The sequence below is a fragment of the Microcebus murinus genome, chromosome 6 (assembly GCF_040939455.1).
Source record: "Microcebus murinus isolate Inina chromosome 6, M.murinus_Inina_mat1.0, whole genome shotgun sequence".
Taxonomy (NCBI): Eukaryota; Metazoa; Chordata; class Mammalia; order Primates; family Cheirogaleidae; genus Microcebus; species Microcebus murinus.
Window position 1 is genome coordinate 107,221,564 of NC_134109.1, and position 17,903 is coordinate 107,239,466.

General features: G+C 51.9%; 1 protein-coding gene across 4 annotated transcripts in view; it reads right to left on the reverse strand.

Annotated features, from left to right (window-relative positions):
* Positions 1 to 340: 340 nt before the first annotated feature.
* The window catches only part of PKM (pyruvate kinase M1/2), a 29,109-nt gene continuing 11,546 nt past the window's right edge, over positions 341 to 17,903 (reverse strand). For 2 of the 4 annotated variants that reach the window (XM_012768257.3, XM_012768255.2), the window contains exons 2-11: positions 17,445 to 17,611; positions 16,425 to 16,516; positions 11,389 to 11,520; positions 10,755 to 10,941; positions 9,656 to 9,926; positions 8,189 to 8,339; positions 7,810 to 7,962; positions 4,034 to 4,200; positions 2,115 to 2,296; positions 341 to 1,060 (exon numbers count right to left, since the gene is read on the reverse strand). In XM_012768257.3, coding sequence (XP_012623711.1) covers positions 954 to 1,060; positions 2,115 to 2,296; positions 4,034 to 4,200; positions 7,810 to 7,962; positions 8,189 to 8,339; positions 9,656 to 9,926; positions 10,755 to 10,941; positions 11,389 to 11,520; positions 16,425 to 16,516; positions 17,445 to 17,598 — 1,596 coding nt within the window. In that variant the 5' untranslated portion in view covers positions 17,599 to 17,611 and the 3' untranslated portion in view covers positions 341 to 953. Of the gene's footprint in view, positions 1,061 to 2,114; positions 2,297 to 4,033; positions 4,201 to 4,575; positions 4,743 to 7,809; positions 7,963 to 8,188; positions 8,340 to 9,655; positions 9,927 to 10,754; positions 10,942 to 11,388; positions 11,521 to 16,424; positions 16,517 to 17,444; positions 17,612 to 17,903 lie in introns of all 4 variants that reach the window. The other 2 variants (XM_012768254.2, XM_012768258.2) reach the window with 2 other exon arrangements.

The window sequence follows — 17,903 nt, forward strand, 5'->3', positions numbered from 1 at the left end:
AGTTTACTCCTTGGATTTGCCCACCAAAACAAGAGGGAGAGGCCCTTGACCCTGCCCTCTCCCATCTCTGGTCCATATAAGCCATTAAAATCTCCCCAGCTGCAGAAGCTTTTAGACACAGCTGCCCCACCTCCCCAGAGTGCTGAAGCGGTAACCTGTACCCTCAAGACGGCCAGCTACTGCTCTCCCAACACCTCTGCACCGGGGAGGTGGGACAGGATGTCAGGCCAGCTGACAACACCATAGCACCCACCACGAGGCATGAGGCAGTTTCATGCTGCTCAGAGGGCAGGGGTTCAACCACCTCCCCCAAACCCCAGCAGAAAAGAGAGGAAACAGGTGCGTCAGCTGTTGTTTATTGACATACAGGTAGGCTCTATAGCAACAGGCCCGGAGGCAGCTGCAGTAGCAGGGAAAATGGAAGGTGAGGGTGGAGTGTTTGTCTGCAGCAACAGGTGAGTGGAGTGCAAGGCAGAAGAGCACAGTGCACAAGGAAGGCCGTGGGGTTGGGGAAGCAAGTAAGGCCCAGAGCCTACTTAAACTGGAACCACTGCCCCATGCCCTAAGGCCCCTACTCTTGCTGGCTGTTTCCTGACCCCAGGCCAGAGTTGAAACTTCTCTGGGCATCCATTTTCTACAAGAACCAAACCAGGTACACAAAGGAAAGGGAGCTGTTGCCCTCTTGCCATAGGATCTGGGGGCCTCCAGTCTTGCAATACTTTGTCCCTTGCTTGGGTGGGGCCACATGATGGGCAAGCCAGGCTCTGAGCTACCCCACCTGAGCAGGGTCTACAAATAGCCATGTTTCACAGCGGCAAAAATCTTCTCCCTGGTGTCCCAGCCCACCAGTGCCACACTACCACCCAGAGTGAGCTCTACAAGCATTGCTGGCCTAATGGACGGGTCGCGGGGAGGGGATGGGATAGGGGCTGGAGGAGGGGCTTTGGGGTCCATCATGGCACAGGCACTACACGCATGGTGTTGGTAAAGCCCGAGCCAGGGCGCCACCCAGTCAGCACAATGACCACATCTCCCTTCTTGAAGAAGCCTCGGGCCTTGCCTGGAGGAAAAAAAGAGAAGCTGGTGAGTAGAAGCCAAGCCAGGCAGGCCCACACCAGGGTGGCTGCCCTATACACCAGGGCCCTGCCAGAGGCAGCGAGCAAGGCTGGCTGACCATTCCTTCCTCCACCACGAGGTGGCGCCAGCTTCACAGCCCAGGCAAAGGGGACAAGGGAGGCCCTGGGATTTCCTTATACTCAACTGGCAGAGTTGACAGGGACCTTTGGATAGCATTCCCTTTATTCCCTAGAGTGGAGAGCCTTGCCCAAGGTCAGAGCTAGCTGCTTCCTCTCATCCCGTGACATCCTACCTTATACAGGGACAAAGGCCACATCAGTACTTAATGTGCATGTGCCACCCCCCACAGTGCAAAAGTTCTAGCCAATTTTATTTTTTTAAAAACCATAAGCAAGTAAGGGCCGGGCATGGTGGCTCATGTCTGTAATCCTAGCCCGCTGGGATGGGCGGATCGTTTGAGCTAAGGAGTTTGAGACCAGCCTGAGCAAGACCCCGTCTCTAACTAAAAATAGAAAGAAATTAGCTGGACAACTAAAAATATATACAGAAAAAAATTAGCCGGGCACAGTGGCACACGCCTGTAGTTCCAACTACTTGGGAGGCTAAGGCAGGAGGATCACTTGAGCCCAGGAGTTTGAGGTTGCTGTGAGCTAGGCTGATGCCACAGCACTCTAGCACCAACAGAATGAGACTCTGTCTCAAAAAAAAAAAAAGAACAAACAAAACCTCAGTAATGAGCAGATGCCAAAGAATGGACAATTTTGCTTTGGGCTGCAGACTGGAAGAGTGAGGAGAGGGACTGAGTTGCTCAACCCTACTCAAAGGCCCCTCTTCCTCCGGGGTTCAGTCAGGACCACATGGAACGGGAGGGGATTCAGAATATTCCCAGGGAGGGTGAGGAGTAGTCAGCTGGGCCTCTTGCCCTCTAACGTCTAAATGTTACCCTTTCTGTTCCCCAAACTTTCAGGGCCCAGGAGAGGCCAGTGCTCGAGCACCCCCACACCTCCAAGCTCTAACCCTTGCTCCTGACCACGCACCAACATTCATGGCCAAGTTCACCCGGAGGTCCACATCCTCAGCCCAGGCCTCCTGGGCTGCGTCTTTGCACAGCACAGGGAAGATGCCACGGTACAGGTGGGCCTGGCGAGCTGTCTGGGGATTCCGCGTCACAGCAATGATGGGGGCACGTGGGCGGTATCTGGCCACCTGATGAGCAGACCTGAGAAGGGATGGGGACAGGCAGAAGAGACCATTACACAGGGCCCCAGAGGCCTCCCAGGAAGCACCGCAGGGCCTTGAGCAATCGCTCACCTTCTAATCCCACTCGCTATGCCAGTCTGAAGGCTCTGGCCACTTTAAACATCTGGGACCCTTCTGAGAACAGGGAGCTGCCTCCCAAGGCTGGGGCAGCCCCTCATCCTGTACCCTCTACAGCATGCTACGCTACCATTTGCCCTCTACCCCTGCCCACAGGCCAGGCCCGCAGGATCAGCCCGACCCAGCATGGTCAGTCTCACTCACTCACTCCACATGGTCCGCGGCTGGCAGAACCCTGCTCACACCCTGAACTCTGGCACAGAGAGGCAGCCCAACCTCACCAGCACCCATTCCTCTGCTGCCGGTGCCAGCTACCAGCCAGCCAAGCAGCATGTGAATAGCACCTGACTCTCGACATCTGCAGAGGACAGCAGCAGAGCTGACCCGCCTCCTGGGAGTCAACAACAGACTTCTCTACTATGTGCCCTTCCCTCACCCCACTGGGGTCCCCTAGGTCCCTGAAACAGCCCCAGAGTCAAACCTGAGTATCTACATGAGGCTTGGAAATGTAGGTGCTACGCAGGAGGCAAGAATGAGACATGGGAGTGGTGACAGGAGAGCAGCTCCAGCTGAAGCCCCTCTGCCAGGTGTGTCCCTGAACACCGGCACTGAGCATTTACAGCTGCGGATGTGTCTGAACAGTTAGGGAGGGGCTTGCAGAAGGAACTGGGTCCCAGAAGGCAAGCTATTAGGACACTCAACAGGTGTCAGGGAAACTTAAGACACATCCCAGTAGAGAATGCCCTTGCACTTCAGGCCTGGCCTCCATACAAGGCCTTCAGAGGAACAGCTGCTGAAGTCAGGACTAGAGGAGTGAAATCCCAGAAGACTAGAGATAAAAATAGCCAAATAGCTATGCTTGGACCTTTTTACAAAGGTCAACCCTAACGACTGGACCTTTTTACAAAGGTCAACCCTGATGGTTAAAGCTGTTTAGCCAAGAGTGGCAGGCCTGAGCCCTCTGCGAGGGCACCTGCCCTGGTTCTCAGGGCAGTCCCCTTCTTGCTCTTCTCCACCCTCCTCTCTTCCAGGAAACCTTCCCCGCCTTGAGGGCAGGAAGGAGCAACACACTCCTAGAAGGGGGAGGGAGGGCTACTGAATGTCCCCTGCTGTGAAGGATCCCAAGCATAGGCCAGGCCAGGCCAGCCCTCAGCCCGGCTGCCTGGCCCCATGGAACACCAGCAAGGCAGCACCACGAACTTTCTGGGCTGGAATGCACCTGTCTTTAGGGCTCAACGACACATGGGGGCCAGCGCACCGAATGGGGGCACAGTGAAACTGCGTTTTTAAAAAGCATATAGCAACTGAGATAGGTAGAAATGGCTGTTGTTTGCTATTTTAGAGGACCAGCTTTTAAATATCAACCATTTACAGCCACCTATCCATGGTTATACGCAAGTCTCCAGGGTAAACTTGCTTTTGATTCGAATGCTGCCTGGAGTCCCAGGAGGGGGCTCCGCTCTCTCCCGGATCCTGGCCTGAGGGGCGGGGGGCTCATTCCTGTAGGGTGGGGTGGAGGCAGAGGGCTCTTACCTTGGCTCAGCACCCCTGAGCACTGTCTAATGCTCTGCTTCCCAGGACCCCCAAGGAGAGGTGCCACCGAGCAGGGCATCCCCGGGGAGCCACTGCCGCCTCCTACCTGCCAGACTTGGTGAGGACGATTATGGCCCCACTGCAGCACTTGAAGGAGGCCTCCACGGCGCCCACGGCGGCGGCTTCTGTGGGGTCGCTGGTAATGGGCGCCAGGCGGCGGAGCTCCTCAAATAATTGCAAGTGGTAGATGGCAGCCTCTGCCTCACGGGCAATCTAGGGGAGCAACATCCGTCCAGAGGGACGAGAGGGGGACAGAGCTTTGTCACAAGTGGAAAGGGAGGGGAAGAGTCACAAGGACAGCTGGTGAGGAACGTGTCCCTGAGGACAGAGGCCAAGAGGAGCCCAGTCCCTGGAGATGCTGCGCCGAGCCAAGATCAACACTCCGCAGAACCGGTCCCTCACCAGGAGCCTGTGACATCCACTGAGCCTACTGAGCCAAGGACCCTCTGGCCCTGCCCTGTCGTGCCCTTCCTGGCTGTCTTCCTGCAGATGAGGAGAGGCTGCGAGCCCAGGCCCAGCTGCAGGGCCGGCCGCGGCCAGGGCAAGAAGCTGGTCATCCTATAGTGTTACCTGCCCTCAGGGCCCTACCTGCCAGACTCCGTCAGAACTATCAAAGCTGCCGCTAAACACTTATAAGAAGCCTCCACGCTGCCCATGGCCATGGCTTCCATGAGGTCTGTGGAGTGACTGGAGGCGCGCACAAGTTCTTCAAACAGCTTGCGGTGGAACATGGCTGCCTCAGCCTCACGAGCTATCTGTAAGGTTCAGGGGAAGGGGAGGCAAGGAAGAGGGAGGAGGAGGAGAAATGACAGAGACAACACACGGAAGACAGAATGGGGAATTAATCAGAGAGGAAGGTACTCTTAGAGGTTAATTGGCTAAATCTGTCCTTGAGGCAGATTTAGAGGTCGGGTGATAAAAGTCCAACTGCCCCGCCCATTTTTCCTCCAATACAGGAGATTCATTCTTCCATCCGGGAAGGATTTTTTTTGATTTGGGCAGAGGGAGATGATATGGCAGTAGGCTCCAGCACCCTGGCATGGCAACATGCCCAGGCTGGGCCCACATCACTCCCTGGCAGAGGACTTGAACACACCGCCTCACAACACAGCTTACGGGAAGGGACAGGGCCTCTCTCCTCACATGGCTGTCTGGTCACGGCAGGCCCCTGCCCACCTTCCGTGCCCGTGCCGAGTGAGCGCTAGCTTGGCTTCAGGCATGGGGTGCTCCCAGCCTTTCCGATGGCCTGCCAGGGAAACGGGCTGTGCAGAGCTGGAGAGCTGGGTTCAAAGCCAAGGCTATGTGGTGTGACTGAGTTCTAAGCAAGAGAATGGGCAACTCTGGCCAACTTGTGAGGGGCACACTGGACAGCCATGTGAAGAGACAGACGCCTGTGGAAGCATGCAGATACATTAACGAGACATCTGATTACAATCTAATGATTAAAACAGTCATGAGAAAGCCACTAAGTTATTTACAGGCTCAGGTAAGACAAAGAATCAGAAAGAAAATCTTGTAGAGGATTATACTGCAATCACCAGCATCGGAATGCAGGACGGGAGAGGGAAGAATCAGTAGTCCATCTCGTAATTTGACAGTGTAAGCAGATGTGTGGCGGGATTGACTAGGTTAAAGGCATTCTTTCTGTAAGAAGAATGAAACGCATGCACCCCGAAGGACAAGGGATAGGAATGGGAGACAGGACCATACCTGGTACTGCTCTCAGTTACGGGTCATGAACTACATTAGTTAGACACAGGAGAAGGCAGTGAATGGTTAAGAGGAGAAGCTGTCGGCCAGTATTAACTGGTGACATAGAAGGGAGAGGACTGAGCTGCCTGGAGGGGCAGCTACAGCCCTGCTGGGACCCTGTAACTTATCTTCTGAGCAGCGCCATGCAATCCAAGCCTTGCAGTTCTAAGGTGTCTGTTCATAGGAAAGACTAGGGTATGGAGGAAACAACATGGAATTCAGAACCTAGAGCCTGAATCTTAGTCTCTAACCCCACTACAGGCCCCAGATGGAGACCTGCCCTCCTCTCCTGCTACACAGAGCAGGACGCTGCAGGACAGAAGACTGGCTTTGGAGTCAGCAGACCTGGATTCAAACCCAGGCTTCACTAGCATGTAACCCTCGTCTATAAATTGAGGTAGAGAGCTATGAAGATTACATCAATGTACACAGGGACTTATCAGACATTTGATAATAGCAGCAGTGAATATTTAATGCTAAGACTATAATTAAACATTTCTTATCTAATCTATTTTACAGATGCGGTCTTGAGAGGTCAAATGACTTGCCCAAAGATATGTAAGTCCTCCCATTCTACCTCTTTCATGGTTTAGATCAAGGTCAGCCCCTCTTTCCCACCTCTGAGGTCACAAGGTCATACAACTAAGCAAGAGAATTAGAGGGGATGTATGGAGAGCCGCGTAAAGGCAGCCAGCCACTCTGGAGGTGACTGGTTCAAGGTACACCATCTCCTGGGAGCGAAACAGCACCTTCCTGCCATGGGGCAGTTGAGACTGCGCCAAGAGTACCTAAGCATCAAAACAGCAATCATATTGCACAAACTGGGTGACGTGACAGCCAGGGTCAGGCTACACAAATGTCCCTGGGAAGGAGATCGGTCTCTACAGATTGCAATATGGGGAAATCCACCAAGGATGCAGACAACAGCCTAGAAGACATCTTTAGCCAAGTACGAACTCAGTTCACCACTGAAAAAGTGTTTAATATAAAGGACACGTCTTCTCTGGAAGCTGCTTAAACTCGAAAATAGGAAACAAAAAAGGAAAGGAAGACACTAGTCTAGAGGTTTGTCTGTTTTAAATGTGGATACCTGAGGGCTGGGGTCACTCAAAAGGCCGGAGGTCCTTGACTGGCTGGAACGGGAGTAGGAAAGCTAAAGAACCACCTCAGGATAGAGGGCAAGTTCACTGAGCTATACATCATAGAGGCTGACGAGGACTCCTGGGAGAAAGCTCATTTATAGCACTCATTCTACCAGGCCTGAGAGTAACCCTGACACCTGGTCCGAGTTGAGCTCTGGAGCAGAAATCAACAGGGCCGAGGAGCAGAGCCTCTGCCCTGAGCAGCGGCCAGGCAGTGGGCCACGGCCATGCTGGGAGAGTCGGAAGATCACACTCCCCAGGAAAAAGAAGAGAAGGAGCCTCTATGATCCTCCAGATGCTCGGTCCCAGGCCCGCTGGGGCCAGCCACCCTTCCACCTATCTCTATTTGTGGCCCTGCCACCAGTCACTTAACCCCCTTTTGGCCTGGAGTGAGTGCGGCAGCTGCAGCAACACTGCAAAGCAGGCCCCACCGCAGGCACCATGCAAGGCCAGCTCAGGGTCAGTGCGGTGCAGGCAACAGCCACCAGGGCAGTTCCACAGCGGCCCCAGGGGGTGAGGGAACACCTGTCTGTGGAATGCGTGGGGAATCGGGGAATCGAACTGGAAGCCAAAGGAAACAGCGGGGAGCAGGAGCCCTTGGCCTTTTGTGCTCAGAACCTCTGACTGTCCAGAGGAGGGGAACAAGGCATCTTTGACTGCATAAGAACCCCAGGACTTAAGCCAAAGGAAGGACTCGTTACCTTGAGGCCAGAAGTAAACTGTGCTGTGTCTGATGAAGGCAGAAGCCCCCAGGGCAGAAGGAACTAGGGGAAGGAGTGTGGGCAGAGAAGGCGAGCAGAAAACCAAGAGAGACCCCCAGCCCCACACACCTCATCACTCTTGCTGCTGTGACCTGGGACAAGGAAAGGCCGTGGGGGAGCTTGCCTCCACCCCAGGCACTGGCCGGAAGCCCGGGGCAGGAACTCACCAGGTGCTGCATGCGAACAGCCTCTAGGGGGTAGTCCCCCTTGGCTGTCTCTCCAGACAGCATAATGCAGTCAGCTCCGTCCAGGACTGCATTGGCCACGTCGCTGCCCTCAGCCCGGGTGGGGCGGGGCTTCTTGATCATGCTCTCCAGCATCTGGGAGGGGACAGAGCATTGGTGAGCTGTGGCCTGGGCTCTCAGAGACAAATGACTGCGAGCTGATGCTCTGGGTGGTGCTAGGTGCAGAGCAGGACTCCATACGGGGGCAGGGGGCAGGGCATGTGCGTCTGTGTGTTGCGGGGCCGGGGTCCACGGGAAGGGATCAGGTAGCCTTGGTGCAAGCACGTGAGTGTGCAAGGGGAACGCAGGGAGGGGCACGTGCCTGCGTGGCACAGATGACAGGCTTGCCGGCTCGGTTGCACCGCCCAATCATCATCTTCTGAGCAAGGAAGACCTTCTCTGCAGGAATCTCGATGCCCAGATCACCACGAGCCACCATGATCCCATCACTGGCCTCCAGGATCTCGTCAAACCTGGCGGGGAGGGTGAGGAAGAGCGAGAGGTTACATAGAGCAGGCCCCGAGCACGGTGACGAGTAACAAGTTTCCCTGGGACTTCCTGGCTCAGATGTCCTTGTACCATCCGTGACGTCACCATGGTGTGTGGCAGGGCATCCCAGCTACCTCAACCCAGGGTGGGCCAACAACGCTGCCTTGTTCACACCCAGTGTGGATGCTTCATTGAGGGGAAGTCGGGGGAGGGCAAGGCCTCCTCCAAAGTCCCATGGGCTCATTTCCTCCCCATCTGCATCTTGTGAGGGTCCTCCTAAGGCTCTTTCTGTATCTCCACTCTCCAACCAGCACTTCCAAGGACGCAAGGGAACCCGGGCCTGCTGACTGCTTTTCACACAAAGATCCACGCCCCTTCTAGTCAAGGACACTGGAGGCTGCCCCTGGGGGCCACTCCGACTTGCTAAAGGCAAGAGGGAATGTGGCTTTGCTTGGCCTGGGGTCAAGGTCTGCCAGCAGCACTTGTGGTTTATCAGGATGGCAAAGGGAGGACGCCAAATTCTCTGGAACAAAGGACATCTATACAAAGCTAGGGACAGTAAGGCCACAATGGTGGGTGCCTAGGGCTGGCTGCCCCCACCCCCCAAGCACACTCCTAACCCACACAAGTAAGTCTGGGGTTTAACAGTGCTCAGCTGTTCTCCCAGGGGGGGGCAAAGCGGAACAGATGTCACTAGCTGGCCACACTCACGTGGCTCTACCTGGGGAGTACTGGGGTGATGGGCAAGCTGAGCTGGAGAACCACAGAGGCCTTCCTCTGGGAAGCTGGAAGGCCCACACCAGAAGCAGCCCATCACTGAGCCAGCTGCTTTCTAAGTGAAGACCAGGAGCCCACGGCTTCAGCATGGACACCAATCCCGGAGCTTCCTCGTGGCTCCCCAGTGAGGGACAAAGAGAGCCCCTTCCTACGGGTCTGCCGCCTCCCTCTCCTGTGGTCCCCCATTCCACACTGGCAGTGTTCCTGATCAGGGGCAGAGCACAGCGGCCCCGATCCTGTGAGCAGTGACGCAGACCTGTCCTCTGCAACGCTGGTCCCCAGGCCCAGGGAACAATGTTAGCTGCTGACATCTCAGTCACCGAGGAAGCCTTTCTTTGTTTTTGTTTTTCAAATACCAATGCCTTCCATGCAGCTAAGATACCCTGATTCCGTGGGTCGGGAACAGGCTTGGGAGTCTGCATGCTGACGGGCAGGCGCCAGGTTTGGGAACCAGGTACTCCCAGGTTACCTTGCCCTCGAGAGTGCTGGGCTGGGCCTGGGGCAGGGACGACGGGGGACTCACCTCCGAACTCCCTCGTGATTCTCAATTTTGCTGATTATCTTGATGTTCTTTCCTTTCTCTCCCAGGACCTTCCTAACCTCATGGACATCGGACGCCTTGCGGATGAAAGATGCAAACACCATGTCTACATCCTGCTCTACCCCAAACTTCAGGTCCTGGATGTCCTTTTCTGACACGGCAGGCAGGTCCACAGCAGCCCCGGGAAGGTTCACACCCTTCTTGCTGCCCAAAGAGCCACCATTTTCCACCTCTGTCACCAGGAAGTCGGCACCTGCGTGAACAGGAGGCGGCCGTGGAGGCGGAGCCACTCGGGCCTGTCTCCATGGCAGCAGGCAGCCTCTCCCCAGCACAGCGCGCTGGGCAGCAGCACGTCATGCACGCCGCAGCCATGTCACCAGAGTTCAAATCCCAACCCCGCTAACTGCGTGACCTTGGGCAGGCCAGATAACCTCTCTGTACCCCAGTTTCCTCACCTGTCAATAAGGATAACGTAATAAGATTCTTTTAAGACTTAAAATAAATGATCGTATAAAATGCTTAGGATGGCGCCTGGCACTTGAATGGCAGCATCGTCCCCAGGCACACGAGCGTCCCACCCACCTCCCACTGCGGGATGGAGGAAGGGAGGAGGCAGAAGGAAAGCAAGGGTGAAAAAAAAGAAATCTTCTCATATGTTCTCCACAGCCAGAAGAGCATAGCTAGGCTGGACTAAAGCCCGATTTTGAGGATAAGTTTAAGTTATAAAAGGAATTCCTGAGAACACATAGACTCAATCTTGCTGCCAGCCAACCAGCGTCCCATCTTCTCCTTCCTTCTTTGTTTTGGAGACAGAGCTCTGTGTCCCCGCTGGAGAGCAGTGGCGTCATCATAGCTCACTGCCACCGCAAGCTCCTCAGCTCACGACACTGTCTGGCTAATTTTCTCCATTTTTGGTAGAGACAGAGTCTCACTCTTGCTCATCCTGGTCTTGACCTACCCGAACCCGAGTGCTAGGATTATAGGCGTGAGCCACCGTGCCCAGCCCCTATCTTCTTTGTGTCAAGGAATTTTAGAGATGGGAGACGGTTTCAGACAACCGGACCCTGACTCCCACACGTACCTTTCTGCTTCACCAGCAGGGAAATAAGTCCGTCATCCACGTAGATCTTGCTGCCCACCTCCACCACCTTGCAGATGTTCTTGTAGTCCAGCCACAGGGTGTTCTCGTCACACTTTTCCATGTAGGCGTTATCCAGCGTGATCTTGAGGGTGGCTCCCTTCTTCAGCTCCACCTCCGCGGTGCCGCTCTGCAGGCGAGAGTGGGAGAGTCCACACCGCGGACGCCGGGCCCTCACCACCCCAGCAGAACAACGTCCCATCCCCGCCAAAAGTAACCGAGTGTTCTGCTTTGCAAATAAACGCTCTTATTCTCTAGTTGAGTATACTTCAAGGAAATAACCCAAGGACAAAGCTATTAATGCAATGTTTCAGTTATGCTACTTAATGATGAAGAAAAAGATACAAAGAAATCGCTCCCCAAAGTTAGAGACTTAGAAGTAGGTTTTAGAATAAAAAAGCTTCCTTTGTGGTCCCATTTCCTAGCAAAGTAGACCAACACTTTTTACACGGATGAGTACAACCCGCATCTGCAGACCTAGCTAAAACACCACACCCGGGCAGGGCAGAGGTGGCGGGGGGTGGGCGTGGGGCATGCGGCTGCCTGCGCCTCCCCAGCTCTCCCCCAGGATACTCACGCCCTTGATGAGCCCAGTTCGGATCTCGGGTCCCTTAGTGTCCAGAGCCACAGCAACCGGCCGGTAGAGAATGGGGTCAGACGCAAAGCTTTCTGTGGCTGCACGCACGTTCTTGATGGTCTCCGCGTGGTACTGGAGAATGGAATGGAAGGAAGATGGCAAGTGTCCTCCCACCCTAGGATGCAGCTCCCATTACCCTGCCCTGGAGCCAAAGTTGGTTACCCAGGAAAGCCTGTGGGCCTTCCGGAGCTCCAGCTCCACCTTGGCACCACCCGCGCACCTGCACTCGCGTCCACCTGCCCATGCGACCTCCTCACCTTCACTCGCTACACCACAGCACCAGCTCACCCTGAGGGCAAGCCTCAGACCCTTTTCAGAATATTGCCACCAAAACCCATTGAGGCACAGGTGTAAACATGGCCTGTCATCCTTTTGGCTACTCTTTACCCCAGGACTGACTCACCAAATACCCTCTGCAAATAAAGACGACGGCCAGGGCAAAAGGACTTGCACTTGGATAAGACTGGTCTGGCAACTGAAGCCAAACTGACACATGTGGCAATTCTGAAAGTTTGTTCTCTATTGATTCCAACTACAATTCAAACCCGAAGTTATTGACCTAAGCCAACAGCAGCCCAACAGCTAAGTAACTCATAGCTAAGGCCACGCAGACCTGGTTTTCTCTTTCCTAGTCTGCTTGGAGAGATGAGAGAGACATGTAGAGTAGGGAAAGCTGGTCATACGCCTTTTTCTGAACAAAACTGCCCTTTGCTATTCCTCACTCACAGCAGATCCTGGACTCAATCTTCTCTCACCCCTTTCTCTTTTCTGTTTGCCCTTATTGTTCGTTTAAAAAAGGACTCACAGCCAAGATGTCAAATAGGCTCTTAGATAGTGTAATCAGTATGACATTGCTGACAACAGGGGCACCTAATTCAGCACTTTATGGGCCACTTTTGGTGGCCTTGTCCTTTAGCCACCACTGTCTGGGAGAGCTGCACCTGCAAACAAGCCATCATTCTTTACAGGAGGCTGGAGGGGAGGGAGCTGGAGCCAGAGCTTAGCCTCCAAGGAGGGTGTGGCCTGAAGCCCGTTTCTCAAAGTGTCAAGCTTCTAATTCAGGCATACTCTACAATGAGGGGCCACTGGCTTGGTTTTTTTATTTGTTTATAGAGGTCCTTAGTATAAGTTATGAAATTTTCTTTCTATTATTGGCTTGCAATAGAAATAGGACACGAATATAGAAAGGAAATAAAAATAGTTGTTTTAAGGAATGGGTGGTGAATATTGTCAAATGCCTTTTCCTCAGAGTTGATGTGAAGAGTGAAATATGTGAAGTTTTAGAACAGAGACAAGCACATGGTAATCTAATAAATGTTACCTAGTATTATCATGTTCTATTACTATGACCACTCTATTTTATGTCAATACAGAATTCTGCGTTCCTAGAAAAAAATTTACTTGGTTATAGATCATGCCATTCCTTTAAATCTACTAGATTGGATAATTAAATTTTATCTCTGCTTTCTGCGTCTAAGTGAGACCGGTCTAGTGTACTAATGTGTCTGGGTTTTAGTCCTGTTGATTCCAAAGAACACAGTGGGAAGATTTCTATGCTTTCCTAGGCTCTAGAGCAGTGTAACAAAGGATTTAACTGTACTGCAAAGGGGAGACAGAATTTAGTCATTAAAAATCACTTGGCCTAGTGTTCTGAGGTGAGCTAGATCTTAGTCACTTTTACAACTTCTTATGCCTATTAGTCTGTTCATATTTCCTATCTCCTGGATGTTTTCTTAGAAAATAATCAATTTCACCTCTATAGGAATTAAACTGTAAGTTTTCTTAACTTCGAAAATCGTACAGTGGCTCACGTCTACCATACCAACACTGCAGGAGGCTGAGGTGGGGGGATCACTTAAGGCCAGGAGTTCAAGACCAGCCTGGGCAACATAGCAAGACCCCATCTGTATAAAAAACTAAAAAGTTAGCAAGGCATGGTGGTGTATGCCTTGTAGTCCCAGCTACTTGGAAGGCTATGGTGGGAGGATCACTTCAGCCTGGGAGTTGAAGGCTGCAATGAGCTAGGCTGATGCCACTGTAATCTAGCCTGGGTGACAGAGCAAGACTCTGTCCCCCCCGCCCCCCCCAAAAAACAAAACCACCTCTAATGAACAGGAGACATTCCCTTTTCTATTCATACTCTTATTTATACATCATTGTATTCCTGACCAAGCTTACCAGGGGTTGCTGTTTTACTAATTTCTTCACAGAAAGAATCAGCGCTTAATTTGTCAAATTTATTTTCTATTTCATTAAGCTATGCTTTATTAAACAAAATCAATTTCTTTCCTTCACCCTTTTTAGGTTATTTTTTTCTACTGTTCTCTGAGTTAAATATTTCACTTACCTTGAGATTTCTGCTTTCTAGAATAAGTGTACTTAAGTCACTACGTTTTCTTGATCACTACACACACATTAGACTTTGTTCTTAATTACCATTCACTATGTCAAAATGTGTCTGTACAATTTCTACTTTATGGAACTTGAGGTTTTTGGTGGCCTAATATATTTTTGTAACCTTGAGTGTTTTATTTATTTATTTTTTTTAAGCACCAGCCCCACATCTGTATACCATGAGTGTTTTAAATAAACATGCATGTTTAGTCTTGGTGATATAAAATCATGCATTAAAACATACTGATTATTAGGTATATTATTCAAATCCTCTATATCATTATCTTTTGGTACATTTCTGGCTGTGGTTTTGCTGGCACATTGTCAAGTGGTGAAGAGTTCCATCCATCAGTGCTGTCCTTGTGGAAGGCTCTAAATTTAAGTTGCTTAAAAGTCAGTATTTCTGGCCAACATGGCATTGTGGAACCACACGGTCAGCAAGAGCACATCCTGCCCATGTGAACTGCCAAACGTGGGGGCTGAGGATACTATGCCAATGCTTTCACAAGCTAAGATGCAGATATAGGTGTCCTTTGTCAGTCTGTTCAGAAGGGTATTTACGACTGTCAAGAACTGGAAAAGCATGCCCCCTTAGTCAAAGGTGCAGATGAAGTAGGAGCCCTGGCATGTGATCAAACTGAAACTGCTTACATGACATTATATTAAGAGTAAATTCAGATCAGTTTCTAAAACCCTGATCTCCCAGGGACAACCTCAACTCAATCTAAAACCTCATAAAACTTCAAAATAAATCCATGAGAAGGACTTGGTTTTTTGTTTTTGTTTTTTTTTGAGACAGAGTCTCACTCTGCTGCCTGGGCTAGAGTGCCATAGCGTCAGCCTAGCTCACAGCAACCTCAAACTCCTGGGCTCAAGCGATCCTGCTGCCTCAGCCTCCTGAGTAGCTGAAACTAAAGGCAGGAGCCACCCAGCTAATTTTTTGTTTTTTTTCAATTGTCCGGCTAATTTTTTTCTATTTATGGTAGAGAGGGTGTCTTGCTCAGGTTGGTCTCCAACTCCTGGGCTCAAGCAATCCACCCGCCTCAGCCTCCCAGAGTTCTAGGATTACAGCAGTGAGCCACCACACCCGGCTCCCAAATGCCTCTGGTGATCAAAAAAACCAAAACCAAAATCTACACCAGCCCTATCCAGCAGGTGCAGCATATACCACCCGCCCTTGCCAAGCCCCAGCTGTGCGGTGTTATTTCACTGGATGGAAGGAACCATAAAGCCTAGTTAAAGGTCAGCTTCTTAAAACTCTATTCCTGCTCCTTGCCCTGCACGCAGAAGAGCGTGGCAGACCCCAGCAGCAGGATCAACAGTGGACTAATCTTCACCGTTGTCCTTAGCTCTCTCTTTAAGCTAAGCTAACACTTGCAGTAATTCCTGGTGACTCCTGCTGAGGACTCTCTGCCTCTGGAAAATTACAGAATTTTCCAAAAATTATAAGGACATGTAATAACCTGTCTGAGGTCAGGCCCCCCGGCATTTGGAGCCAGCAGGCTAGCCAGGCCATAGGCTGCTGCTGAACACGGGAATCTGTGACGAAGAGCCTCGCGTTTCCAGAATGGAAGAACTCACCTCTCGGATTGCACTTCCTGAGGCTGTATTTTTAGTCCCAACTTAATACCAACTTCCAAATGCCAGAGGGCAACCCCTCACCACTTGCCCTTATAGGGTCAGCATGTTCTTTACTCTGAACAGGAAGCACAGAACTCAAGAGGGGAAAGTTTGCCTTCTCCATAACTCCCCAGTCAACGCCAGTATGAAATCCCATGGTCGTGGGACATCTACGGCCGAGCCTGATGGTTTGAAAAAGGCAGTCGACCAGGGAACCCCTAATGCCTCAGAATGAGTTTGTTCTAACCTTGGGCACTGAGGCAGGAATGGAGCCTTCCTGACAGTAGTGCCTGGGAAGGGCCTCTGTCCACGGGTCAAGCCGGCTAATGAAGAGCCTCAGCACAAACACACTCCCACCAGGTGCTGGGGAAGAGTGCTCACGGCTTTCATTTCATTGCTCCGGAACCCCTGGGAAGAGACAGGCTGGGACCATAACGCTGATGGAGCAGGCTGCTACATGCCAGCCAGTGTTAGTGCATTAGACTTAGTCCTTAACGTGCAATAGTGGAAACCCTCCTCCTGGACCTGCCCAGTTACCTTGGGTCTAAACCAGGCCAGCATCAATCTGTAGGATGACTCTTGGTTCACCACAGCAATATGAGCTATTATAGAAACCCCAGAGCAGGAGTGTCAAGCACTGTGGCCAGGACACCCAAGGCTTAGAGGGGTTTCCAACAGAACCCTTCCACACCTTCCTTTGTGAAAGCTCAGGTGCAGCACAGGTATGTGGGAGAACCAGGGCCAATGACAAAACAGGTCTTCCTTGCTTACGGAGACCTGGCCAGCTGAGGTGTCAGGAGAAGGGGAAGGAGAGTAGGGATGGGTGACTTAGGACAACCTTCCCACTAGCTGTGAAACCCAGACTTGCACTTACCTGGTTCACCGCAGCTAAATGAACACTGCACCCCGTCCCCATTTCCTACAGGCCATGCCAGCGGCCACACTGCCCAGCTGAGGCTCACCTCGTGAGTTCCATGAGAGAAGTTCAGACGAGCCACATTCATGCCAGACTTGATCATCTCCTTCAACATCTCCACTGACCGGGAAGCTGGGCCTATTAGGAAAAGTTTTAAAGCCACACATTGTGATTATTCAAAGGAGGAAAAGCACTGTAAGTTTGCTTAAGTTTAAAGAATTCTTGATCTTTATCTCCCCCTAGTTCCCCCACCACCAAAATAGCTCAAAAGTCCTTCAAAAGCACACAGAAGGCTATTACTGTGCCAGCCACTCTCTTGACATCAAGGACACATCTCTCATATCCTTCAAATTCTTCAGGCTCCCATCCTATCAGAAAGGCCTAGGTAAGACGTGGCCAGCCCTCTCCACTCTCACTGGATGCCAGCCAGATCTCCAAACCGAGAATCTTGGTTAATATAGCCTGTTAAAAAATATCTTTTCTAGGTTTCTGAGATGCTCCTACAAATGTCTGCTCAGGAGGACACCCTCTAAAATTTCCCCATAGCAGAAAACATAAAGCATATTAATTCTTTACTGTAACCTCCTATGACCTGAGTTCTCATTAAGAATCTGTGTAGGCCGGGCGCAGTGGCTCACGCCTGTAATCCTAGCACTCTGGGAGGCCGAGGCGGGAGGACTGCTCGAGGTCAGGAGTAAACCAGCCTGAGCAAGAGCAAGACCCCGTCTCTACTATAAATAGAAAGAAATTAATTGGCCAACTAATATATATAGAAAAAATTAGCCATGCATGGTGGCGCATGCCTGTAGTCCCAGCTACTCGGGAGGCTGAGGCAGGAGGATCGCTCGAGCCCAGGAGTTTGAGGTTGCTGTGAGCTAGGCTGCCGCCATGGCACTCCCTCTAGCCTGGGCGACAAAGCGAGACTCTGTCTCAAAAAAAAAAAAAAAAAAGAATCTGTGTAGCATCTCCCTTAGCACCTAGGTTTGCCACCTTTGTTTCGTCTTTTCAGGACAGAAACAGTCACTGCCACATGAAGCCCTCTGAGAGGACAGGCACCCCCCCTCACCAATGGTGCAGATGATGCCAGTGTTCCGGGCCGTGATGGGTGCCGAGTCAATGTCCAGGCGGCACATGTGCTCCAGGAATGTGTCCGCCATGGCGGCGTGCAGCTGCTGGGTCTGAATGAAGGCAGTCCCGGCTTCACTGTGGGGCTTCGACATGGCTTCCAAGGTCCTGGGTCCAGGGAGACCGAAGAGAGAGTGATTAGACTGAGAAGTGATTAATACACCAGACCATGTGGCACAGGAGGCTGTCTCCTGCTTACACATTAACTCGATAAGCACACTTTGTGTGTGAGCCACAGGGAGGCCCGACACGCTCCGGATATGTGGGTGCTCCTCATATTGGGCAAAGGGCTCATGTGATCACGAACAAATGGAAAAGTCCCTTAACGAACAAGCTAAAACCTGTCACTGACTGCATGTACTTCCCAGGCTCACTGTAAGCAGGTTTCTCCTATACTGGT